At 40.5% G+C, this 27,779-nt stretch overlaps 1 protein-coding gene across 5 annotated transcripts in view; it reads left to right on the top strand.

Moving 5' to 3' along the window:
• Positions 1–27,779, top strand: part of CAST (calpastatin) — a 227,658-nt gene that overhangs the window by 33,604 nt on the left and 166,275 nt on the right. For 2 of the 5 annotated variants that reach the window (XM_089679131.1, XM_089679132.1), the window contains exons 1-2: positions 113–331; positions 24,013–24,078. In XM_089679131.1, coding sequence (XP_089535257.1) covers positions 281–331; positions 24,013–24,078 — 117 coding nt within the window. In that variant the 5' untranslated portion in view covers positions 113–280. Of the gene's footprint in view, positions 1–112; positions 332–1,005; positions 1,104–24,012; positions 24,079–27,779 lie in introns of those variants that run through there. The other 3 variants (XM_089679129.1, XM_089679133.1, XM_089679130.1) reach the window with 3 other exon arrangements.

The raw sequence follows: 27,779 nt of genomic DNA, 5'->3' as shown, positions 1-27,779 counted from the left end.
AGGCTAGAATAATACATCGTGCTCCAGCAGTCACTTAGGGTAAAACACAACAGAAAAGTTCTGTCAAACAGGAGAGATAGGAGAGTGAGCCAGTACAAGGCTGCCCTTGGCAATATTACAGCAGCAGCAAGCAGAGGAGGGGCCTGAGCGTGTTTCAGCCTAGCTAGCTCGGAAAAGCTGTTTCATGCAGTAGGAAGTCACTTTTGACTTTTTTTTTTGTTTTTTTTTCTATAGCTCAGTGTACTATAAGAAGAGCTGAGGACCGTACAGCTGTGCAGTCATGCCAAACAAAGGGAGGAAGTCTGCAGGGGGTGCCAAGGGCCCCAAAGAGGTGAGTGCATTGGAGTGCGGGGCACTGACTGAAGCAATGCAGCTGCATGGCAGGTAGTGTAGAGCTGGCCTAGGGCGTTAGCCTGCCTTATCCTTTTATGACTATATGACTTGTCTGGGGAAAGGTGTGCATGACTAGTGCTGCAGGGTAATGAACCTACTTCTAGCACATTGCAGCATACTGTAGTCACAAACTGGTTAAGCTGCCACGGGATAGACTGGTAAGTGCATGCCAGGCCAGTGAGTCATCGCAGCATTGCAGAGAGAGTGGACAGACATGGTGGGTAGTTGTACTGTGTTGTCTATCATAGTGGAGTGGGAAGGAATTCAATCTTCCTGCCCTGGGGGCTGTTGTGTCTCAGCACACTAGACATCACTGCTGTTCTTAGCAGACTGCTTATATAGCAGGAGATGCCTTATAGTTATATAACTAGCAGTTAATGCCCCAGTTTAGCAGGGCTGTCATTTAGGTCAACCCATCCCTATCTGGGGATCACACTGACACATACTGTAGAGGGAGGGTGAGGAAGAACTCTCAGGGCGTGGTGGATCTGCATTCCCTCTGTTCTGTGTGTCAGAGACTAGGAACCCCAAAACACTACCCTCTGTGTGTGTCATGGAGCATTGTGGGTGGGGTTGCCTCCAAATCACTCCCTTCTGCCTGAGGTATATGCAGATCACTGGCAGAGCCAGGCATCCTGCCTTCACTTACTGCATGACGAGTTAGACAACTGACATTGACCATGGCTTTTGCAAGTTGGTGGTATGCTACGGTAAATGCAATCTATTGATCATCTGTAATCTGCACAGTGTGCCTGTTTTCCACGATCAATATGGGCTTTTCTGCTGTTCTGTTAGGAATACATATAGTGATTTCATTGTTCTTTTACGATTATAGGGAGTGCTTTAACGGCAAATTCTTCACATGTCTGAGTTGAACTCTGGGGAGTGCCCTCCTATCAAAGGTTTAGGTTTTCTTGTATAAATGTAAATCTGCAGCTAGGCAACTGACACTATAATGTGTTACTCTGGGTGCCTAAGACCAGAAATGCACCTCTAAGCCAAGTATCAACATCTCATTATACTGATTGGCACATTCCATTGGCAACTTTTCATGTGGTTGATGTTGGAAGGAATTTGAAAAGTTCAGTAACTTCCAGTGATTGTGTTAATGTAACTGTGAACTAGGATACACAAGTTTCCTTTATACTACTTCTGTTAGAAATGTTCAACTCTCTGTGGATGATGCACTCGTGATGCACTATAGTATGTATTTGTTGTTTATGCTTTCATGCTACAGACGTATTTCCTGAAATGAAAGCATTTGTGTTTGTAAATGCTGATTTATAACAAAACACCAACATTTGTGGGGCTGAAATGTAACTGGATTACTGGAATTTAAACACATTTTCTCATGTACTAATATTAGTTTGCTATATTACAATAATCTAATATGGTACTATACAAAATCCACAAATATGAGTGGTTTGCAAATTCACTGTGCGTGTTATTGTGTTATTGTACTCTGTTGACTTATTCTATCTATTGATTTCCTTGTGAAAATAGCCCCACTGCAAGAATACATTCTTGTATTGACCTTAGATACATTTTAAGCATCAGACAAAGGCTTTTTCTTAATTTTGTTTGTGAAATTTCTAAAATCAGGTGCAGTGTGATTTAAAGAAAAATTATTATGTAGACTGCCATTAATGTAGATTTAGAATAGGTCCATACCTGTTCATCTGCATAAACGTGTTACTGATGCTTTTTTCATACATACATACATACATACATACATACATACCTTTTTGTTGTCTTGCACTGCAACACACAAAATTGCATGCTACATGCTTTTTTTCATGTGCTTCCATTGAAGTTTTTGAGGTCAAAAATGTACATCTATGCACAAAAAAAAATCACCTGTACTATTTTTTCCCACATGACAGCATAGGGTACAGCTGTAAATGGGCCTCACAGAAAAAAATGGCATTCTTTATGTCGTGCACTAATGTGTTGGCAACACACGTAAATTGCACAGGTGTGAAGGGGCCCAATAGTTTCTTGGCTTCACCAAGTATACAGATTGAAAGTTCTGATTTTATAAGCATCTTGATTGTTCTGGGCTACTGAATAAGGCAGTACTGAAGCCAGAAACAGCCAGGCTAGTTATGTATGTATTAATAGAAGATGTGAAACGTTTAATATCATATATTCTGAGAGGTAGCTTTCTTCCAGATTGCTTGTGTTTGTTTGTAAGGCAGGGCGGGTTATGGGGCTGAGGCTCGGTTCACACTACTGCGACCTGAAAGTCGCACAAGTTACAGTGTGACTTTGTCAGGCGACTTCCTGCCGATTTGTTGCCAACTTGATGCGACTTGAGTATGACTTTGATGCAACTTGATTCGTGACTTTCATGCCATACAACTTTGCCTGGGTAATCTTCCTATAATGTCGGATCCAAAGCACATCAATATAGATGAGCATCCGACTTGGAGGCGACTTCTATTAAAGTCTATATGCACAAGTCTGATAGCAGTCGCCTTGAAGTAGTACAGGAACCTTTTCTACAGTTGGAGCGACTTCAGTAGTGCTAATTAAGATAGCTCTCATTGACTAACATGAAATTTCACATGTCATGCGACTTGGGGTCTCAAAAGTCAGATCCCAAGTCGCGGCAGTGTGAACCAAGCCAAAGGCTGATGTAGTATTGTTTATACATAAGGGGTTAGTACACCTTTTCAGAAAAAAAAAAACACCTTACATCCTCCCCACTCCTCTGGTTCCTGCTGCACTTACCTCACTTACCTCTGTGGGTCATACAGTTTCACAGTCCACACAACTTCATCACACTTCAGAGTACTTCACACTTTAGTAAATTAGGCCAAGTACATGTTGTTCAGTGGTTCATGTCAGGATTATATCAGGTTTAGGACAGGTTCAGGTCAGGATTTTATCCTGTTCACACAGTGGTTTAGAAGTGGTTCCCATAGAAGTCAATAGCCTGTAATCCACACCTGAACCTGAAGGCACTACTCAGAAATCATATATGACTCTTTTTCAGGCTGCACTGAATGTGCACTGAATTTGCACTGAATTCACACCACCAGTGCATCGGACATATATGAACAGGCACCATAGGAAGCAATGTTTTTTCACTTCATATGGATTGGATGTGGTTCAAACTACATTCCAATCCGCATACACGTGAATCGGCACCGAGACTGCCTGCACAGATTGTTAATACTTTTTACTTGTTTATGGGAATTTTCTCTGGGTATGTTTTGATTTCTTCCAACAACCCAAAAGCTTTACTAGATTTGTATTTGATTTTCACCCAGATTACGCCTTGAAGAGTAACTAAAAGGCAAAAGTTATTTTTTTCATTTTGGGTAGAGTAAGGAAGGGTTATAACCCTCGTCTGTGTTTTTTTTCCATCTCTGTCCTATTGGGGACATTTCCCATCACTTCAAAACAGGGAGTGAGAAGAAATCCATCCAAAATGAAGGAATCCCGAAGTGTCACCAGGGTCACAGACCTAGTGTTCCTATTGGAGATTCCCCCTCTATTCTTGTGCTGATGTCAACCCAATATTTGGAATTTTCTTTTACTTTCCATTTTGATGATAATGGTAAACTGGACAAATACAGAGGGTGAATCTCCCTAATGGGGGCACAGACATCAAAAAATCTGAGTGGTGTTCTAATCTATCTTCACTCTCCAAAACCAAAAAAAAAAGTTTTGCCTCAAAACTGCACATTTTCTCAAGGCTGTATAAAGTACATAAAATAGAATTGGCAACAGTGAGAGTTAGGAGAGAAGCATCACATAAAGAAATCTCAATACTTTGATGTGATGTCTTACAAGCTTATTCATTGGCCATCAATCAGTAGGCCCAAGAAATGTGCTCCTATTCTCAGAACATGTAGATAGTGTTTGTATACATATTTGATCATATGAAAGCAAGACTGAACATAGATAAGTTAATAAGTGGTGTTTCCGCACCCCCAATTTTCATAGGCACCTGTTTTCACACAAGATGGTTTTCTAGGCCAATGTTTCTCAACCTTTTTCAGTCAAGGCACCCTTTAAAATTCTGCACAATCGCAAGGCACTCCATTCTAAAATGTAAAAAACTAAACTTACAGTTTTACATAACACAGCAACATCCACACGTGTAGGACACCCAACACCAGAGGTGATTTATTCTTTCAAAGCAAATGTGTACCTTTGTACACTGGTACTGACTAGTATTCCAATGTTTCTCTTCTGCCTCAGTTTTTCAACCTCACTCAGATAATGTGACTCCAGTGCTGATGGAGAGGGGCAAGAGTAGGGGCAAACAAGGATGCTGTGCATGCGTCAAATGCCCTCCTTATCAACCGCGACATCACTGGTTGTTAGGACACCAATGGCTAGAAGGTTGTAGTAGTGCATGAAAACCTGTGGCTTTGTATCACTGAAAGGTAGGCTGATCCATCCGCTGGACTGTGTGCAATTTTTGGGCAATTTTTAGGCAATTTTTAAACATCTTGCAAAGGGACACCTGAAAACACCCTAGTTGAAAAAGGCTGTTCTAGGCTGTTGAGTGGGTCTGATGTTGAGCAGAGGAAGGAATCAAAGTAACCACCAAAGTACATGCCACGGAGGACAGGCAGATACCTCCACACACGTGGGACTTTGATATGTCAACTATAAACAGCTGAATACCATTAAATGATTTGTTATGTATGGTATTATTGTATTCATCATCTTAAGTGAATAGCCTTTAACATTTTATGAAGCAGACATCTAATTACATCCATTATTTTTGCCTCTCTCTGTTCACTTTGAACACAAACCAAAATGTTATACATAATATCCTTTTCACAAAGCCATTGGGAAAAGGTGGACATGTTGAAAAACAGATTTATGCAGAACATGCATTCATCATATTGCAGCCAACATAACAACTGACAAAGTCTCACCCTAATGTAGGAGGTGAAGTTGGAGGTTTTGGTGACTTTGCTAGAAGACCCACAAATACTGCATTCCGAGCCTAGTCATACACATTAAAGTAAAACTATAAAGTAAGGCAGGATTATAACCCCTGTCAAGATTTTTTTTTTTGCTATCTGTGTCCCATTTCATAGATTTGCCTTCACTTCCTGTCTCATAGCCAATCAAAAAGTGAGAGGAAATCCCTGCAAATTAAGGGAATTACTTGAGGACCCCCAGGTTACCAGGACTAGTATTTCCACTGGAAAATTACCCCTCTATTACTTTTCTGGGGACAACCCAAAATATGGGATTTTCTTATACTTTCACTGTCAATGATAATGGTAACCAACACAAATAGAGGGTGAATCTCCTTAACAGGGGGAACAGACAGCAATAAAAACTCAACAGTTGTTCTAATTCCTCTGCACTCCATCCAAAACTATAAAAAAAATTTGTCTTTAGTTATACTTTAATAAGGGAGCAGCAATAAAAACTGGCAGATGTTCTAATCCCTCTCCACTCTATTCATAACTAAAAAATAAGTTTTGCCCTCAGTTATATGTTAAGGAAATGCTCAGACCATTTTAGACAGATGCTACTCAACCTGGAAAAAAACAGAATTACTAATTAATGGGATTTATAATTGTTTTATATTCTGTATGCAGATAATTCCATTTAAATAAGTACCTGTGTTGTGTGTCTTTTTGAATTAATATTTGCTATTAGGTAGTTTGAATGTGTTTTTTTCAAAGCAGGTATTTGTAATATAATATAATACATCTCATTATAAAATATCTACAGTTAATGATGATCCAATTATCTTTATTAAACCATTCCACTTTTAGATCCTAAGAGGATGAATCATTATTTAATTAGCACCATGCCTGTGCAGTCCCAATAATGTACGTTTATTGGAGAGACATGAAGACTGAGATACATGTGATATCATGAATGATGTCTGATTCAGCTGAATTTTGTATTAACTACTTCCCCTGCACCCTATAGCAGAAATACTGCTACAGGGCAGCAGGGTTGCACAAAATCACATATATACAGTGGTGATCGAAAGTTTGGGCACCCCAGCTAAAAAATTGTATTAATGTGCATAAAGAAGCCAAGGAAAGATAGAAAAATCTCCAAAAGGCATCAAATTACAGATTAGACATTCTTATAATATGTCAGCAAAAGTTAGATTTTATTTCCATCATTTACACTTTCAAAATAACAGAAAACAAAAAAATGTCGCCTGCAAAAGTTTGGGCACCCTGCAGAGTTAATATCTTGTACTGCCCCCTTTGGCAAGTATCACAGCTTGTAAACGCTTTTTGTAGCCAGCCAAGAGTCTTTCAATTCTTGTTTGAGGTATCTTTGCCCATTCTTCCTTACAAAAGTCTTCCAGTTCTTTGAGATTTCTGGGCTGTCTGTCACACACTGCTCTTTTAAGGTCTATCCATAGATTTTTAATTATGTTGAGGTCAGGAGATTGTGAAGGCCATGGCAAAACCTTCAGTTTACGCCTCTTGATGTAATCCCCCGTGGATTTCGAGGTGTGTTTAGGATCATTATCCATTTTTAGAAGCCATCCTCTCTTTAACTTCAGCTTTTTCACAGATGGCATCAAGTTACCATCCAAAATTTGCTGAAATTTTATTGAATCCATTTTTCCTTCTACTCGTGAGATGTTCCCTGTGCCACTGGCTGCAACACAACCCCAAAGCATGATTGATCCAACCCCATGCTTAACAGTTGGACAGAGGTTCTTTTCATTAAATTCTGTGCCCCTTCTTCTCCAAACGTACCTTTGCTCATTCCGGCCAAAAAGTTCAATTTTAACCTCATCGGTCCACAGAACTTGTTTCCAAAATGCATCAGGCTTGTCTATATGTTCATTTGCAAAGTTCAAACGATGATTTTTGTTGTGAGGACGTAGAAGAGGTTTTCTTCTGATGACTCTTCCATGAAGACCATATTTGTACAAGTATCTCTTTATAGTGGAATAGTGTACCACAACTCCAGTGTCTGCCAGATCTTTCTGGAGGGATCGTGCAGTCAAACTTGGGTTTTGAATTGTTTTTCTCACAATCCTGCGAGCTGTTCTGTCTGATATTTTTCTTGGTCTTCCAGATCTTGCTTTAATTTCCACTGTTCCTGATGACTGCCATTTCTCAATTACATTCCGAACAGAGGATATTGACATCTGAAAACGCTTTGCTATCTTCTTATAGCCTTCTCCAGCTTTGTGAGCGTCAACTATTTTCAGTTTCAGTTTTCTAGACAACTGCTTAGAAGAACCCATGGTGCTGATTGTTGGGGCAAGGTCAGATGAGTCTGGGCATTTAAAACCTTTGAGATTGACATCACCTGGTCTTCCCAGACAATGATTGAGAACAATCCATGACACTGGCAGGTCTCAGCTTTGCAAAGGGGGCAGTGCATGCTATAAATTCTTCAGGGTGCCCAAACTTTTGCAGACGCCATTTTTTTGTTTTCTGTTATTTTGAAAATGTAAATGATGGAAATAAATTCTAACTTTTGTTGACATATTATAAGAATGTCTAATCTGTAATTTGATGCCTTTTGGAGATTTTTCCATCTTTCCTTGGCTTCTTTATGCACATTAATACAAATTTTTAGCTGGGGTGCCCAAACGTTCGATCCCCACTGTAGATACGTGATTTTGCATTTCCGGGTAGGGGGTGCACGCTCCTATGTGCGCCTCCATTTGCAGCCTCGGCTGTCAGTCACCGGGTCCCGGCCGGTGACTACTCGCCGGCACCCGGTGATCACTATCTCCGTTGGTGGAAAGACCTGTATGTAAACAATACAGATCTCTTCATACGGCTCCTGCACACTGCTTTGTATGGCTCTGCAAAGTAGAGCCGTACAAAGCAGTGTGCTTACAGTGAAACACAGCACACAATGTGAAACAGCACACAGTTAACCCTTTGATCGCCCCAGATGTTAACCCCTTCTTGCCCAGTGCCATTAGCACTGATCACTGTATTGGTGTCAATGGGGATGACAGTGAAGCCAAGTCAGTTCCCCCAGTGCCATTAGCACTGATCACTGTATTGGTGTCACTGGGGATGTCAGTGAAACCAAGTCAGTTCCCCCCGTGTCAGAATGCCAGCCGCAGTCCCGCTATAAGTCGCTGATTGCCACCATTATTAGTAAAAATAAAAAAAATCCAGTATCTATACCTCCATTTCTAAACGCTATAACTTTCACGTCAACCAATTAATTTACACATATTTGGATTTTTTTTAGCAAAGACGTAGCAGAATACATTTTGGCCTAAATTTATGACAAAATTTGATTTTTTTTATTTTTCTATTGGACATGTTTAATAGCAAAAAGTAAAAAATATTGTTTTTTTCTCAAACTTGTCGGTCTTTTTTTGTTTGGGTGCAGCGTTGCATGACCGCGCAATTGTCAGTTACAGTAACTAAGTGACGTAGCAAAAAATAACCTGGTCAGGAAGGGGGGGGGGGTAAATCCTCTAAAGGTCAAGTGAGAAAACCAGTCATAAGAGAAATATGGAGGCTGCCATTGCTGACTTTCCCTTCTGAGAGCACTAGTTCCCCGGCTGTCATACTTTGCTTTTGGCTTCTGTACTTTCAAAGTCCCCGACTTGGAACAAGAATAGAGATGGAAGTTCTGACTTTGCTCTGACCATTCCTATTCTGCATACTGGGAATGTACTGAAACCATAGACAGGTAGGAAAGTAGCAAATTGAGAAGGATGTCAGGAAAAAAATATTTTTACTCTCAGCACAGGTTTTCTTTAACACAGGACTTATTCATATGGGCTGAAGATTTTGTGTGGGAGATCTTGTGCCATAATGTGAAAGTAAGAATGGTATACTTTCACTATAGGGCAAACTTACTTTATGAGTGTGCCCTCTTTCAGCACTGACTGACCAATGCTGTCAGTTGCTGCTCTGTCCCCTGTCGCCTTTTCGACCATAGGGTGGCCTCTGATGATGGAACTTTTGCGCATGTCCTGGACACCAGCTCCATTTTCACCACCTTACAGATGCCAGGAAGGATCCTGATTGTACACTGCATGGCTCATGTACAGTACCGTGTACACAGAAAATAAAAAATATCTATCAACAAGAAGCAAATCTTTTTAGGCAGAGCAGACTTTGCATATATCTTCTGAGACATACCTTCTAGTAGTTTTTTTTATTTGTTTTACTTTGCTGCCCCTTTAAAAGGTAAAAAAAGAGACATGCCCCTTTTTAGTACGCATTATGTAAATGTAGACAATATTTTTACACATGTGGATTTCTAATGTTAATAGTTACAAAAAAAATGAATTACCTCTATGACCATTGTAAAATTGTTACCATAAAAAGTAGGTATAAATTTAGCTACAAAGCACAGAGTTACCGCGCTGTCGGCTAACGTCACTCAGCTGGTCCAGGCTGTGGAAAGATCCCGACTTTTTAAGAGTCTGGAGCGGCACCTGGCTTGGCCTCTCAGCAATCCACTGAGAGCCTTAGCCAGCCGCTCCCACCCCCTCCACAGCCCAGTGCTCTAGTGAGCATGGGGGAGTGGGGAGGGGAAGCAGACAGTGGTGACTGAGAGCTCTCTACACAGAGCGGCTGTGAAAACCCAGCAATCAGTGGTCATGTGATTGCTAAGTTCTCACCGTTAGAGCCGGAGGGGGACATATGTAGCATCGGACCGATGCTGCATCTATCTAGGTAAGTATGATTTGGGAAAAAATTAAATCCCATTCTTCTCTTTTAACAATGACCAGGCAGACAACCAAAGCAGAAGTAGTAAAAAATCATGCTTGGGTTGTATTCCAATGGAATTCCAGTAAAAGTAATATTTATTGAAATCTTCATATAAAAGCATAAATCACAACTCCATACACTGGTCAGAGGACAGTTAACGCGTTTCACACAAAGACATGTGCTTATTCATAACTGACATTTACCGATCAAAGAACAGCTTAAATAGTTAAAACATAGTCTTCCATCAGTAATTCAGGCAGTCTCATTAATCAACCTTCAGACAATGGGAAACACCTTAAACAGTGATCAAATTTACTTTACAAAAGTCAAACAAACAAACACTTAGGCTGGCCATACATGGGTTGATTTTAGAACGATTTTGGTTTGAAAATCGGACCTAAGAATAATCGACCAATTTTCGCTCTCTTAGTGGTGCAATGACACCAGCCGATTATCATGGTTCCTCCCCATTTTGTTTTTCGGGCATGCTGGAAAATTTGTGAAAAACGATTATTTCAAAATCATTGGTGGCACCATCGGATTACAGAATGAACGATGTTTTCGATTTTCAATTGATAAATTGTTCAGAATTCGACCCATGTATGGCCTGCTTTACCCACAATCCCAATAAAAATCATATGAACAAGATGAATAAATACAATTATTAGTCAAACCCAAATGAGAGAGGGGGGTAGGATTTAAACCTACTAGATGTAAACCAATAAATTATCTTAATACACAACCCTCCTAAAAAGTATCCCAAAAAAAAAAAAAGACTGCTTGTCATGTTCCCACCTACTGCTAGGTGAGTTTTATTCATCCAGCAGTGGTAAAACCTTCAAAATAAATTCTTTATTTGTAACACCAAATATGTGATCTATTTGATTACATATAAAGTCTGACACACTCAATATGTGGGGCGCACCAGCAGAAGGCTCAAGGATAGATTTCGTGAGCATCTGAGCAATATTAGGATCAATGGCTCCACCAATGTAAACACTTTATATCCATGCATTCAGGAGATTTATCAGCGGTCAATGTACAGTTGATAAAGAAGGTACAGACTCCAGCTCATGCATGTGATATGTTCCGACTGTTGTACAGAAGGGAAGTGTTTTGGATTTTTCACTTACACACTCGTATTCCTAAGGGTTTGAATCATGAGTGGGACATTACACACTTTTATTATTACTGATACCCTTGTATAGTTATTATTTTGTATCATTTTGTTATTTTTGACTTGTTTGGTTTATGTGATTCTTCTCTTCTGCACGACAGCATCGAACATCCTGTAGGTGTACATGTGTACATGTCTTTTTGGTCTTTCTTTGTTTTTTTTTTGTTTTTTTGGATACTTTTTAGGAGGGTTGGGTAATAACAGAATTTATTGGTTTACACCTAGTAGGTTTAAATGCTACCCCCCTCTCATTTTGATTAATTATTTTGATTTTAATTGGTTTGATTAATTATTTTATTTATTCATCTTGTTCAGATGATTTTTATTGGGATTGTGGGTAAGTGTTTGGGAAAACACCGTAAACAGTGATCACATTTACTTTACAAAAATGAAACAATGTCTGGAGGTTGATTAATGAGAGTACCTGAATTACTGATGGAAGACAGCTGTGTTTTAACTATTTAAGTTGTTCTTTGATCGGTAAATGCCAGTTATGAATAAGCACATGTCTTTGTGTGAAACACGTTAACTGTCCTCTGTCCGGTGTATGGAGTTGAGATTTATGCTTTTATATGAAGAGTCAAAAAAATATTACTTTTACTGGAATTCTGTTGGAGTGCGACGCAAGCATGATTTTTTACTACTTCAGCTGTGGTCACGGGTCGGGTCTGCACCTGTCGAATCCCAGAGGGGCGGATGCTGCACACTCTCACCTGGAGCGGTTTATAAGTTTTCATCAGACAACCAAAGCAGCAATGAGGGGAGCAGGTGAATGATGTTTTTGTGCTGATCTGTAGAAATAAATCACAGATTCACAGTAAAATTATCCACATGAGCTTCATGGGACACTTAAATGTTTCTCTGTATATAATGAGGGTTCTTCAGTTTTTTTTTTATTTTGCACTAAGACCCTGGGGTTATCACCACATACCTTACAAATAAACACTTGTCCTATTAGATGCAAATTAAATGGATAGTTTAGGAAGGTCACCATAGTATATATAGTTCATAAATGGTGATCTTCATAATGATGACTAACCTAAAGTATGCATTTAATCTGCATCTAATCAGACAAGCATCAGTTTGTCAGGTATGTGGTGAGAACCACAGGGCCTTTGTGCAAAATAAGGTACAGACATGAAAATATTGGGTCTTACAACCTACACCATCAGTATACATGACCCTCTCCATTATAACATTCATGAAGTGTTATACAAGAGTTCACATACATAAGAGGCTCATCTCCTCTATAACAGTGCATCAGCTGATGGGGCAGAGCTGCGTCAGGCTTTAGGAAGGATCCCAACAATATTGTTGGGATCAACTTGGCTGTCTGATTGACAGCTGGCTCTGCCTTTCAGCATATGGCTGAAAGTTGAAGCCCACCACAACCACCTCCAGCAGTCACTGTTCTCCACTCCAAGCTGACTTATTGGAGCTGATCTATCAACTCTCAGTCTTGGAGACAGCTGCAGTGTACACGGATGCTGCAGCATGGAGGTAAGCATGTATGTTCATTTTTTTTTTAGTAATCCCAGACTTAACGTTCATTTAAAATATTGAAGAAAATTATATACACATACAGTGGCCTCCTCTTACCCTTGTAGCAGGTACAAATAATGCCTCATTATGACAAACATATGAGCCAAAAACATCAGTTTACACCTCTACCCCTATCAACCATACTATCATCTCACAGTTCTTCTCCAAGTAATTTTCCACCTAGAGGAATATTCAAATGTACAGTATGTATAACCAAACCTTTTTTCTTTTACGTTTTTGGTAAAGAAGGGTGTACACATTTACGTTTTTTCATTCAACACAATCAATGCATATGCAGGGATTTCTCCTGCTGAGCTATTGTCTTCTGACTGGAGGGACTCTTCCCCCCTGTCAGAATATACAAATTTGCACTGCAGCCATTGGCTGCAAGTGCTGATCGAATGCTGATTTTCCAGCATGACCGTTCGACAGAAGCCAGATGATAGACTGGTTTCTGTTGGACAGACAGCAGTACACAGATATCTAAAGTTGAATGGTTCCTGCTGAACCGGACAAGGTTTACATGTATACCCAGCTTAAGAGTAGGAAAAGGTTAAAACCACTGTCAGGAAATTGTTTTTTGCTGTCTGTGTACCATTAGGGAAATTTGCCTTCACTTGTCTCAGAGACACAACTGGAAGCTAGTGGAAATCTCTAGCCCCAGAACAGGTGTCTATATTGATTTTCCCTCATCTCATCTTCTGGAGACAACTCTAAAATGTTGGACTTCCCCTCATTTTCTGTTTCAGTAACAATGGGCACCAGTACAGATTAGAGGGGTGACTCTCCCCAAAGCTCAGAGAGCAATAAAACTTGACAAAAGGTCAACCTCTAACCTCTTCCCACTTTATCAAAAAGTTAACAAAAAAAATGTTTTACAGAGAGATACACTTTAAAGCAGTTATTCACCCTGAAAACATAACGTTAAAAGTCAGCAGCTACAAATACTGTAGCTGCTGACTTTTAATAATAGGACCTTCACTTGTCCAGGGATCCAGTGCTGTCCTCACCCAGTTCGGCCATATTAAGGTCCAGGCACCAGCATGATTAGTTTGCGAAGCTGGCTGTGACTGCTTGTAGCTTCATGGCTGGCTTCCCTCTGTGCATGCGTGACATGCTCTGTGCTTTGTGACTGGTCTTGCAGCTTTCTGGGACCTGTGACGTGTCCCAGAAGGCTGCGGAGGAAGGAAGAGGGTAGGGTAACCCCCCCCACAAAAAAAGGAAGTGCCAAAACTTGGAAGGGGGGGGGGGGGGGGAGAGGGGTTGAGGCAGACAACCTGAACTTCCCCTTTTGGGTGAAGTTTCGTTTTAACAAATTCATACTAAAATTGGCTTTATGTGACTTAACTGCTCTGCACTATAAGAGAGACTGAACAATTACTGACATATGGAGCAGAGATACCTGTTAAATAATTAAGGGAGCATAACTTCACTAACCCCCTGGGTATGTTCAGAAAATAACAGATGAAAGATGAAATTATGATTGGACAGCTCAGAAATGTAAGTCATAAAATAAGTGTTGACCTAAGATTTACACCATTATAACTCACTCTTATATAACCTCTGGCTGACAAGAAAACACAGTAAAATGTTAATCATTGATCTAATCAGTAATATCTGTAGCTTTCATCCTTTTCTGTAAATGTGGAATTTTAAATGTTTCATCGGTGAGCTATTCTGGGAATGGAGATGTTTTCTGCTGGACAATGGCAGTATAAAGGAAGTGTCTTAAGGACAATTAAAAGGGTGTGTTTAGCCATGTAATGAATAGGGTGACATTCAGGTGTTACTACAAGGTTTTGGAATTCCAGTCATCGTCATTTTAGACAATACATTCATTTAAGAGGTGGATGTTTTGCTGACATCATGAGTTTTTCTGCATGTCAACAATTTTTGACTTTCTCGGTCAGACAGTTCAGTTCGGTGATGGGAAATTGGTAAATCAGAATTCAGCTCTGTCTTGGTTGTTAAAAGGGATTGCAGTCTATCCATGGAGAAGGCTTTTGTTAAGTGGAATGTTTGGCTTCCTTTGATGCTTATTGTCATTGCTCCACATATATACACTGCTCAAAAAAATTAAAGGAACACTTTTTAATCAGAGTATAGCATCATGTCAGTTAAACTCCTGGGATATTGATCTGGTCAGCTAAGCAGCAGAGAGGGTTGTTAATCAGTTCCAGCTGCTTTGGTGTTAATGAAATTAACAATAGGTGCACTAGATGGGCAACAATGAGACAACCCCCAAAACAGGAATAGTTTTACAGGTGGAGGCCACTGACATTTTTTTCCCCTACTCATCGTTTCTGACTGTTTTTCACTAGTTTTGCATTTGGCTAGGGTCAGTGTCACTACTGGTAGCATGAGGCGATACCTGGACCCTACAGAGGCTGCACAGGCAGTCCAACTCCTCCAGAATGGCACATCAATACATGCCATTGCCAGAAGGTTTTCTGTGTCTCTCAGCACAGTCTCAAGAGCATGGAGGAGATTCCAGGTGACAGGCAGTTACTCTAGGAGAGCTGGACAGGGCCATAGAAGGTCCTTAACCCATTAGCAGGATCGATATCTGCTCCTTTGCATGAGGAGGACCAGGATGAGCACTGCCAGAGCCCTACAAAATTACCTCCAGCAGGCCGCTGGTGTGAATGTCTTGGACCAAACAATCAGAAACAGACTTTATGAGGGTGGCCTGAGGGCCCAATGTACTCTAGTGCAGCGTTTTTCAACCACTGTGCCGCGGCACACTAGTGTGCCGTGAGATATTGTCTGGTGTGCCGTGGGAAAAATTGCAATTTCATCCGTAACATAGACCTTTTAATCCGGCCCGCGGAGCGTGATACTGTCAGGATGATCTGTCCCCCTCGACGTATCTGCGCATGTGCCGGAGATCGCCGATCGGCTGCTAATGCCTGAAACTGGCACATGCGCAGATACGTCGAGGGGGACAGATCCTCATAGGAGACAGATTTTCATGCTACACCGGAACGGCGAGAGGAACGCGCGGAGCAAAGGTAAGTGAATTGACACAGGGGGGGCTTGGGGACTTAATATGGGGGATGAATTACTATGGGGGATGAATTACTATATGGGGGATGAATTACTATATGGGGGATGAATTACTATGGGAGATGAATTACTATATGGGGGATGAATTACTATGGGGGATGAATTACTATATGGGGGATTAATTACTATGCTTACTATGGGGGAATATTACTATACTTACTATGGATGACACATACACATCATTCATCTACTGTTGGTCCGGCCCCCGGGTCCAATTATAAAATACTTTATTATTTCATAATAAAGTAATTATAAAATAATTTCTTTGTGTTTGATTCCTATTCAAGAGAATTACTTTATATATAGTCAATATAGGCACAGAGGTAAATTTTTTTAACATTTTCTAATGGTGGTGTGCCTCGTGATTTTTTTCATGAAAAAAGTGCCTTTGCACAAAAAAGGTTGAAAAACACTGCTCTAGTGGGCCCTGTGCTCACTGCCTGGCACCATAGAGATCGATTGGCATTTACCACTGAACATCAGAATTGGCAGGTCCACCACTGGCGCTCTGTGATTTTCACAGATGAGAGCAGGTTCACCCTGAGCACATGTGACAGATGTGAAAGGGTCTGGAGAAGCCATGGAGAACATTATGCTGCCTGTAACATCGTTCAGCATGACCGTTTTGGTGGTGGGTCAGTGATGGTCTGGGGAGGCATATCCATGGAGGGACACACAGACCTCTACAGGCTAGACAATGGCACCCTGATTGCCATAAGGTATTGGGTTGAAATTCTTGGACCCATTGTCAGACCCTAAACTGGTGCAGTGGGTCCTGGGTTCCTTCTGGTGCAAGACAATGCCCGGCCTCATGTGACGAGAGTATGCAGGCAGTTCCTGGAGGATAAAGGAACTCATACCATTGAATGGCCCACACGCTCGCCTGATCTAAATCCAATAGAACACCTCAGGGATATCATGTTTCGGTCCATCCGATGCCACCAGGTTACACCTTAGATTGTCCAGGAGCTCAGTGATGCTCTGGTCCAGATCTGGAAGGAAATACCCCAGGACACCATCCGTTGTCTCATTAGGAGCATGCCCCAATGTTGTCAGGCATGCATACAAGCACACGGTGGCCATAGATATCCAGCATGATGATATTTTTTCCCATTGAGATCTGATGTGTTTTCAAAACGTTCCTTTAATTTTTTTGAACAGTGTACATTTCTGCTTGCCATGGTACCACTTTGCCAGTCTGTTTTCATTAGGGTTCTTCAGAACGTTTTGCCTGCTGGTACAGCTATCCTTTTGTCGGTGTTCGCATCCAGATCTTATTATTTATTACACGTTGTACCTTGTTTGCTCCAGTTTTGCCCTACCATCAATATTTGTATCAACTATGGTGTCACAAACACATTTACCCAATCCCCTGCCATAGTGCTTTAAAAGTAAAGCATCTAAATTGAAGTTTAATATAGCTACACATGGAAAGGCTATTAACCAGTCATGTTGGAAAGAAGGCACTGCATGATTCTACTACCTGAAAGTACATTTGGCTACATGTGCATATACTGATGGGCAATTTTGTCCTTTTAGGCCTAGAAAACAGAACAGCACCAACACCCATAATTTTGTTTAAAGCTAGGTATGCTGTTAGCTACAATCAGCCATCCTGAAGAAATCTTAGCTCAGTTTTCAGCAGTGCAATGGTGTGAGGTCAAACAGGCTGCATTAAAGACTGGAGGTGTGCAATCCATTGGCAGAAAATTAGTTTATTATAGGATGAACATATGCATGTCCAGATGTGGTTGCTATAGATGGAGGTTTCAGCTTCTCTCCGTAAGTCAGTTTCCAGTGTTGTTTATTTTAAATAATAATTACACACACACACTTTTCTTATACTGTATTTATAATTGGATGCCAATACTTGTTAATGAGTACGGTATGTTCATGTTTGATAAGGCAATTCAAAGAGAACAACAGTTTATAGCAGACAGAATTCACTTCTTTGTCAGCAATGTCAAAGTAAAAACTGATTGGGTGCATTGGGCTACAGTCACGGCTCAGAGCAGAACAGACTAGGGGTAACATATTGGCACTGGCATGGTTTAGGATGATACCATTTGGGTTGGGTGACGTTTGATTGAATTGTTTCCTTGCAAATTTGCTTTAAATAAGTTTCATGCTATTGAGTTGTAATTACAGGATGGATGGAGTACATGATAGCTCCCAAGGGAAACATTTCGAGAATTGTGGCTTTCTTTCTGCCTACAATTTCCTTTCCTTAGATGTATTTCATGAGAAATTCTTTCCTAAGAAGTTACATAGCTCAGTTTGTGGCACAGCTACTATATATTATATAAAGTTAGGTTTTATGGAAAAAATACAAAAATTGTAGGTGGGCCTAAAAGGCTAAAAAAAGTAAATTGTCATTCAGTTTTAACCTTGTAAATATGTTGACAATAATTATTGTTCATGGGCTCTAAACTGTTGTCAATATTTTTTGTAGATGGATTTGTCCTTTCATAGGGTCTCTGCAGTCTAGTGCTTTTGTTTAAAATTTAGTTTTTTTAAAGAAATTTCACAGAATTATAGACATTACCAGGGCTGGTGCTAGACTATTCTGCACCCTAAGCAAGACTTGTAAAAACAGTAGAAAATATTAAAATCAACAAAACATGAAACTGCTAATTTTTTTTTTAAATTTGCAAAAATAAGTGCCATAAGATGCCACCAGCACCAATATTAACCACCTCCTGCCCGCCAAGGTGGTTCTATCGTTCTAGGAGGATGTCATACATGCACCCCCCCTATGCCGTCCAGGGAGAGAAGAGGGAACACGGCACTGAGGAAAAGCACTACAATTCACACACATTAGATTAGTACATTTAACTTTTTGATCACCCCTATTAACCCTTTTAATCACCCTGTCACCCAGCCAGTGCCATTAGTACAGTATCAGTATATAGAATTTTTCACTGATCACTGTATTATTGCCACTAGCGACATCAGATAGCGCCAGGGTTAGTAGCTCCCCTCCCAGCTAGGGTCAGCTAGCGATAGATTGCCCGCAGTGTTTGTACAGATCAATATATTGATCACAAACAGAACTATAGCACCTCCTTTGTATAGTGTCCCCAAAAACGCAGTGTTAGCACACTGTCCCGTTTGCTGCCAGCACTAGCGTTTAGCCCCTCTGCTGTTTTTCACAGAAGATATGTATGAATTGATTGTGGGCCAAAGCAATTTATACGCACAACAATAAATGGCCGTCCACCCAAATTCAGCTCTTTCCAGACAGGTTGCATGGAAATCTATCACGGCTTCCGAATTTAAAACTTTTGGGCCTAGCCCTAAACATGGACATAACAAAAAAGAATAAATTGTGGTGATATTGGTCCACAGACTCGATTCATCATATGCCCGTGTTCTCTAATGTTACATACAGTATCTCACAGAAGTGAGTACACCCCTCACATTTTTGTAAATATTTTATTATATCTTTTCATGTGACAACACTGAAGAAATGACACTTTGCTACAATGTGAAGTAGTGAGTGTACAGCTTGTATAAAAGTGTAAATTTGCTCTCCCCTCAAAATAAGTCAACACACAGCCATTAATGTCTAAACGGCTGGCAACAAAAGTGAGTACACCCCTAAGTGAAAATGCCAAATTGGGCCCAAAGTGTCAATATTTTGTGTGGCCACCATTATTTTCCAGCACTGCCTTATCCCTCTTGGGCATGGAGTTCACCAGAGCTTCACAGGTTGCCACTGGAGTCCTCTTCTACTCCTCCATGACGACATCACGGAGCCTTGGACTCCTCCACCTTCCATTTGAGGATGCCCTACAGATGCTCCATAGGGTTTAGGTCTGGAAACATGCTTGGCCAGTCCATCACCTTTACCCTCAGATTCTTTAGCAAGGCAGTGGTCATCTTGGAGGTGTGTTTGGGGTTATTATCATGTTGGAATACTGCCCTGCGGTCCAGTTTCTGAAGGGAGGGGATCATGCTCAGCTTCAGTATGTCACAGTACATGTTGGCATTCATGGTTCCCTCAGTGAACTGTAGCTCCCCAGTGGCGGCAGCACTCATGCAGCCCCAGACCATGACACTCCCACCACCATGCTTGACTGTAGGCAAGACACATTTGTCTTTGTACGCCTCACCTAGTTGCCACCACATACACTTGACACCATCTGAACCAAATTAGTTTATCTTGGTCTCATCAGTTTACAGGACATGGTTCCAGTAATCCATGTACTAGGTCTGCTTGTCTTCAGCAGACTTTTTGGGGGCTTTCTTGTGCATCATTAGAAGAGGTTTCCTTCTAATGCAGACCAATTCGATGCAGTATGTGGCATATGGTTTGAGCACTGACAGGCTGACCCCCCACCCCTTCAACCTCTGCAGAAATGCTGGCAGCACTCATACGTCTATTTCCCAAAGACAACCTCTGGATATGACGCTGAGCATGTGCACTCAACTTCTTTGGTTGACCAGGCCTGTTCTGTGTAGAACCTGTCCTTTTAAACCACTGTATAGTCTTGGCCACTGTGCTACAGCTCAGTTTCAGGGTCTTGGCAATCTTCTTATAGTCTAGGCCATCTTTATGTAGAGCAACAATTCTTTTTTCAGATCCTCAGAGAGTGTTTTGCCATGAGGTGCCATGTTGAACTTCCAGTGACCAGTATGAGAGAGTGAGAGCGATAACACCAAATTTAACACACCTGCTCCCCATTCACACCTGAGACCTTGTAACACTAACGCGTCACATGACACCGGGGAGGGAAAATGGCTAATTGGGCCCAGTTTGGACATTTTTACTTAGGGGTGTACTCACTTTTGTTGCCAGCGGTTTAGACATTAATGGCTGTGTGTTGAGTTGTTTTGAGGGGATAGCAAATTTACACTGTTATACAAGCTGTACACTCACTACTTTACATTGTAGCAAAGTGTCATTTCTTCAGTGTTGTCACATGAAAAGATATAATAAAATATTTACAAAAATGCGAGGGATGTACTCACTTCTGTGAGATACTGTATATGCCCAACATTGACCAGCAACGTACTGGTACGCCGCTTGACTTTGAGTGGTTATAGAGGGATGATGCCTGCAGCTACAGGCATCATTCTGGTATAGTTTTTTTAAGCTGGCAGTTGGCTTTCATGTAAACACTATCCTAGCCGCTAATTAGCCGCTGGACCGCTTTTACAAGCAGCGGGACAGGATATTCCCCCTCCCACCAGTTAACCCAAAAATGCTGCCAGCAGTTCTGCTGGCTGACAATAGAGCTGATTGGAGACTGGAATGCCTCAAAGCATCTCTATGGTCTAAGAAATTGGAATCTACAAGCATTTCAACATTTCTGTTTCACCTGATATAAACAGCGCCATTTTAAAATTGGGAAAGCATCTGATCCCACTGATCTTGATGTGATTAGATGCTTTAAAGGCAGAGGAGAGATCTAGAGTCTAATAAACCCCACATTTCTCAGAAAAGAGTACAGGTCACTGCCTGTTGCTATCACAGGACATATTTACATTCGCTGTGATAACAATAAAAGTGATTGGAAAAAAAAAATGAAAGGGACAGTGTAAAAAAATATTCACTGCCACCCCCATCCCCATGCTCGCGCACAAAGGCAAATGCAAGCGGTGGCCTGCGGCAATATGTAAACAGAGATTGCACCATGCATGTGAGGTATCACCGTGAACGTCAGATCGAGGGCAGCAATTCTAGCACTAGACCTGTGTAAATCTAAAGTGATGACCTGTAAAGGCTTTTAAAACATAAGCTATGGATATTAAAAATGTACGGAATTTGTTGCCATTGCACAGGCATGCGCAGTTTCTATTTACTCGGCGTAACATCATCTTTTATATCTTATCAAACAATTGGGCAATATATTAGGTTTTTTTGCATTGCAAATCTAAAGTGTATTTTTTCCAAAACAATTGTGTTTGAAAAATTGCTGCGCAATTGCGCAATGTCACTGTGTAAAATTTCAACACCCACAGTTTTATTCTCTAGGGCTTTGACTTATAAAAATATATAATGTTTGGGGGTTCAAAGTAATTTTCTAGCAAAAAAAACTCTTTTCAAGTAAACAAAAAGTGGCAGAAAAGACCTGGTCTTCAAGTGGTTAGAAATATGAGTGATCTCTTAGATTGTAAGCTCCAAGAAGCAGGGCCCTCCTAACCCTCTTCTATTGAACAGCATTGTTGGTGTATTGTCTCCCTTTATTTTGTAAAGCGCTGAGCAAACTGTTGGCGCTATATAAATCCTGTATAATAATAATAATGTCTGGCATAAGCTTCTAATGTTGGCCCTGAAATGCCTGGATAGTAGAAGCACCCCCCCCCCAAATGACCCCTTTTTGGAAAGTAGACACTCCAAGGTATTTGCTAAGAGGCATGGTGAGTATTTTGCAGATCTCATTTGTTGCCACAAGTTTTTGGAAAACAAAGAAAGAAAACAAAAATGTATTTATTCTTTTTCAAAACCCTGTGACAAAAATTATATCTATTAAATACTCACCATGCCTCTTATCAAATTCCCCAAAAGGGGTCATTTGGGGGGTTGTTTGTACTAGCCTGGCATTTTAGGGCCTCCGAATCTGTGATGGGTAATGAAGTGATATGAGGAAATATGCCCTTTAAAAGCCTGGAGGTGGTGATTGGATTTTGGAGGCCTGTATGTGGCTAGGCTGCCAAAAAGTCTCTCACATGTGCTATCCCCATACTCAGGAGAAGTAGCAGAATGTGTTTTGGGGTGTTATTCTACATATACCCATGGCATGTGTGAGTAATATATCATGTAAGTGACAACTTAGTGTAAAAAACAAACATTTTTGTCATTTTCCAAACATTTGTGGCAAAAATAAAATGTTCCAGGTCTCAACATGCTTCTCAGCAAATTGGGGCATCTACTTTTCAAAAAGGGGTCTGGCCTGGCATTTTAGCACCTCAAGAAATAGGATAGGCAGTCAGAAAGTAAAATCTGTGTAAATTCCAATATATATACCATAGTTTGTAGACATTATAACTTTCACACAAACCAATTAATATACATGTATTGGGATTTTTTTTTAACCAAAGACATGTAGCAAAATACATGTTGGACTAAATTTATGACTAAATTTGAGTTTACTGGATCATTTTTTTATAACTGAAAGTCAAAAATATAGATTTTTTTTCTCACAATTTTCAGTGTTTTTTTGTTTATATCTCAAAAAAAAAAACCCATTGCTGATCAAATACCACCAAAAGAAAGCTCTATTTGTGTGAATAAAAGACATTCATTCGTTTGGGTACAGCATTGTATGACCGCGCAATTACCAGTTGAAATAGCGCAGTGCCGATTAGCAAAAAATGGCCTGGTCATTAAGGGGGTAAATCTTCCGGAGGACAAGTGGTTAAGTAAAAGTTCTTGTTATTGATTCCCTATGCATAAATGAGCATTAACCTTTGCAATGTGGGGAGAGAACCACTGCAAGGGTGGATTTTTCTTTTTCACGCTTAAAAAAAAATTATGTACAACTATGCAGTTTGAGGGCCTACCTAAATAGTTAAATTAAATTTATATCCCATCTGATAGACCCTTGTTCCATGCAATAGGCTCAGTTCACAAAGTTACAACACCAGCATAACGATTCATATTTATAAGCAGCAGTTATTTTCAGTCCACTGGGTCTAGGACATTTGAAAATTACAGTCACATGGCTAAAATAAGGTTCCTTATACTTTTGTTAAAGCTTTGTGTATTGAGCAAAATGTTTGTTTAGTCTACAGCAGAGTGCACAATGAGAATACAAAGTGCATGTCATTTTTAAAATCTAAAAACTGGGTCTAAATAAAAGTCATTAGCTTATTCACTCAGTGTTTTATACAACCTCATTCATACATTATGAAAGCCATCCATACACCTTTAGATATCTGTATAATTCTAACTTAGTAAATTGTATAGTCAGGTTGTGATTGGTGTGACCTGCAATCTTGAATGATACCATAACTGCTAAAATCGAACTCCAGACCCAAAGATCTATTCCAAGCGACCCATTCAAAGAATAGATGCACATTTTTTTAGTTTAAAACAGATATATGGAAGATTCTAGAATTAGACCAATTTCAGCTTTGTCTTGCAGGTAGTACAGTAGATCTGTGTTTTGTTTCCAGGTGTGACACAAGAATTTAAGATAACAGTGTAATTGTATTTCATTTCAGCATGGCGATAAGAAAACAGCCGTGGCGGCCAAACCTACAGACAAGAAAACGCCAGAGTCAGCAGAGGTAAATACTATAATATTAATAATGTACTTTAATTTATTCATGCAACATACCTACATATTTTCTGCTTCTCTGTATTTATGTTAATAGTACAGAAGAAGAAAATCAGCACTTGGAGGAAACAGGCAGCTAACAAATAGAGGTCAATATACAAAACCCTCTCCCATAAATATATAATAAATGCAGCGCCAGAAGTAAATTGATCAAAATGATGTTAAAATTCACTCATCCCAAATCAAAATCTGAGAGTACTATAATGTACTAAGTACATAAAAAATAGTGCATAAATTAATTCACATGTGTCACAATACTTAGGAATTTATGCATAAATAAAAAAGGTCCACCAGTTCATAAGTGTACAAATGATTCTAACTTCCACCGATTACTCCAAACTGTATCCAGAGAGAAGACCAACTTCAAGCTGTTGCCATCACCAGACCACCACCAATAATCTGTGCTCACTAGAAGAAATAGCTGCACAATGATGAGCAGCATAAATGCTTATAAAACAATATGGACAGGCTTTCCGTTTCAAAACAGCTCTGGTCCCATTAAACAGCACCCAGCTATATTCGGCTTCACCACTAGATAGGAAGAAGCTCACAAACCGGAGCCAGTCAAAGGAAACATAGTGTATTATTTTATTAAAATGTCTGCATACACTGCAGTGTAAACTCAATCAGTAGAAAATACAGACATAAAAAAATGCTACTAGGACTCACATCAATGGCTGCCGCTCAAGATTGATGCAGCGGCACGACGTCAGCATGCAAGCTCTAGCCGACACATTTTATGCAAGGGCATATCCTCAAGGGTCAATGGTGGCCTTTGAATTTATGCACTATATTTAATTTATTTAGAACACTATAGTATTATCAGATTTTGATTTGGAATGATTGAACTTTAACATCATATTTATCATTTTTACTTCTGATGCTGCATTTATTATATGATTTTATTTATGTTATCTGTATTATCCCATTTAAAATTGTAAACATTCAGGAGTGAGTCCTAAAACTGTAATGACTGCTTTCTCGTTAATGGGTATATAATAATTACAACAGCGCCAACTCGTGGTAACGAATTAAAGCCAAGCAGAGTTTACCTTTCAGTAGTTTGGTATTAATCAGATATTGTAGGTGTAGTTCCACCTTTGTAGTCAAATTTGAGAAGTAAGGACACAGCAAGGACACTGCTCTGGATGGCTGTGCTGTGCACAGCCATCCAGAGCAGTGTGTCTGAGCTGACAGGGAGGAGGACTGTTAGTAAACAAAGCAGCCCTCCTCCCCACCGGAGATCCTCGGTAATCACCAGCCAGGATCCGGTGATTGACAGCCGCGGCTGCGAGTGGAAATGCAAAATCACACACACACACACATATATATATATATATATGTGAGTTTGCGCACCCCTTGTGCCCTGTAGCAGTATATCTGCTATAGGGCGGCGGGGATGTTGTTAATCACCACTGTGTTTTTTATTTTTTGCTATATAAATTAAAAAAGACCTGAAATGTTGAAAATACATTTCTTAGAAAATTTTGCAAATAATCTTTCTTCATAAATTTAGGCCATAGTGACACTGTACTACTTGTGGGGGGTGATCAGGATTTTTTTTTTTATATGCTGTGATTGCTGTTACAGCCATGCTGGCTGTAAAAGCAATAATTTCTCACTCTCTGGCTGAATTCCTGCAGCCACTGACATACTGTGAGAGCTATGATTTGTCACAGCTTATCACATAGTACAAGGCTGCTGTGAATGGCCTTGTACGATGTGATCTCTGTGATCACTCACAGTAGTAAACAATGATGCCAGGAAATGATGTCTTGTTTACTACTGTGCATTTGATCGCTGATTGGTCAATCAGTGATCACATGATACTGGGGCTGCCCACAGCGGTCTGGTACAGCGATCTGTGCTCGTTGGACACAGCTGGCACAGATCACAACGCTGTGCACAACCAGGAAGCATGCAAATGTGGCGGATGCTGGGGGACGTTTAGAATGGTCCATCTGCATCAGCACTGCTCCTATCTGACTGCTTATGTGAATGGGCCAGACAGGAAGAGGTTAAAATGTAAGTGCAGGATATGAAAAAAAACAAACACAAATACTCATATAGGTGGATGCAGCATTGATCCACTGCTGCATCTGTCCCCAGCTGCCTCTACCCCGAGATCACTCAACTCTTGATCTTCTGTGAGCAGGGACATTGTGCTCTGTCCCTCCAGCGCTCACTGGAGTGTCAGGCTGTGGAGGCAGCATGTTGGAAGGCTGAGCAGCTGCCGGTCCGGCATCTGGGTGGATCCAGAGATTAAAGTTAGGATCTCTCCAGAGTCTGGACCGTAGGGGTCACAGGAGTGCAAAACAAAGTGCACTTCTGAGATCCCCAGGAAAAGTTGGGCCAAAAGAGCAACATTTTTTTAAGCTGTATAGTGTTTTTTTTTTTAAAGAATTTCTGGAATTAAAAAAAAAAAAGAAAATCTTACACACTCAGCTAGGTGGATGTAGCATTTGTCCCCCGCCATCTCTGAGACGATCAAAGACCACTAATTACTTGGTTCTCGATCTTCAGTAAGCAGAGAGCCAGGGGCTGGCAGGCACCTGCTGTCATCTTTGCCCCTCCAGTACTCACCAGAGAGCTGGGCTATACAGAGGGTAGGAGCAGCTGGCTCAGACTCTCAGTGGCTTGCTGGAAAGCTGAACCAGCTGCCCCTCAGGCATTGGGGTGGTTTCCGACCCCTAGAAGGGCTTTGGCCTTACTTTTCCTTTACCTTACAAAAGCCCACTTTTTATATAGTCGATTTTATTAAAATGTGGAACTTTATAAGTAACTATAAATATCCAGCCTGTGTCCTGTACGATATAATTAAGATAGGGTTAATTTTTAATTTCCTGTAAATGTCATATCTTGTAGTACAGTACAGAACACAAGCCACCATCCCCACTGTTCCTGTCTTACTCTGCACTGCTTGTTAAAAAAACGCATGGAGTGTGGTAGCGTTATAGGTGTATGGCCAAGTGGGTGTGTCCAGCAAAGCCTTGCCAGTGTCTAGTCACCTGAAGGTACCAGCCTACAACTCAGGGTCTATGAATATCTATCCTGTGTTCTGTACTGTATTCCAAGATACAGACTTTACAAATATGTCAAAATTCCTTCTTTTTTTAAAATTCTGTTTCTGTTGCTGTTGGAGATTTATCCTTACTTCCTGCCTGGTGTAATTATTGTCAGCTGGGCAGTAAGTGAGGGCAAATCTTTCTCAAGTAGCAATAATAACTTATGTGGTTCTAATCCTTTCCCACTGATTACTGAAAAAGAAAAAGTTTTGGCTAGACATACTCTTGCATTGAAACTGGTGCTCTTGCTGCAGCTAACCATCTTGTAGCTTTAGCTGCTATCTGCTCAAGTGTTATCTACTAGCTGAATGCTCAAGCCTATGTAGTGCACGCAGTCTGGTCTCTAGCACTCTTGGGCTTCATGCACACTGGGCGATCCTTTTTTTTGAGGTAGTAGGCACAGGCACACTGTCCAGACCCCCTTCTGGCAGCCTTTAAAACTCAAGTGCTACTAACTTTTAGGGCAATATGTACCCAGTAATGAATAGCCCAAATGCAAGAAGTCTGCATTCTGAACATTCGTCCTTGGGCGTATACTGTCCTAAACCTTAGTAACACTAGGTGCACTGTCAAAGGCCCATTCAGC

The sequence above is a fragment of the Staurois parvus genome, unplaced genomic scaffold (genome assembly GCF_062004578.1).
Source record: "Staurois parvus isolate SC_StPar_1 unplaced genomic scaffold, SC_StPar_1.0 ptg000218l, whole genome shotgun sequence".
In the NCBI taxonomy this organism is placed as follows: Eukaryota; Metazoa; Chordata; class Amphibia; order Anura; family Ranidae; genus Staurois; species Staurois parvus.
The sequence above is the reverse complement of the archived record's forward strand: the minus strand, read 5'-3'. Positions and strand labels throughout refer to the sequence as shown.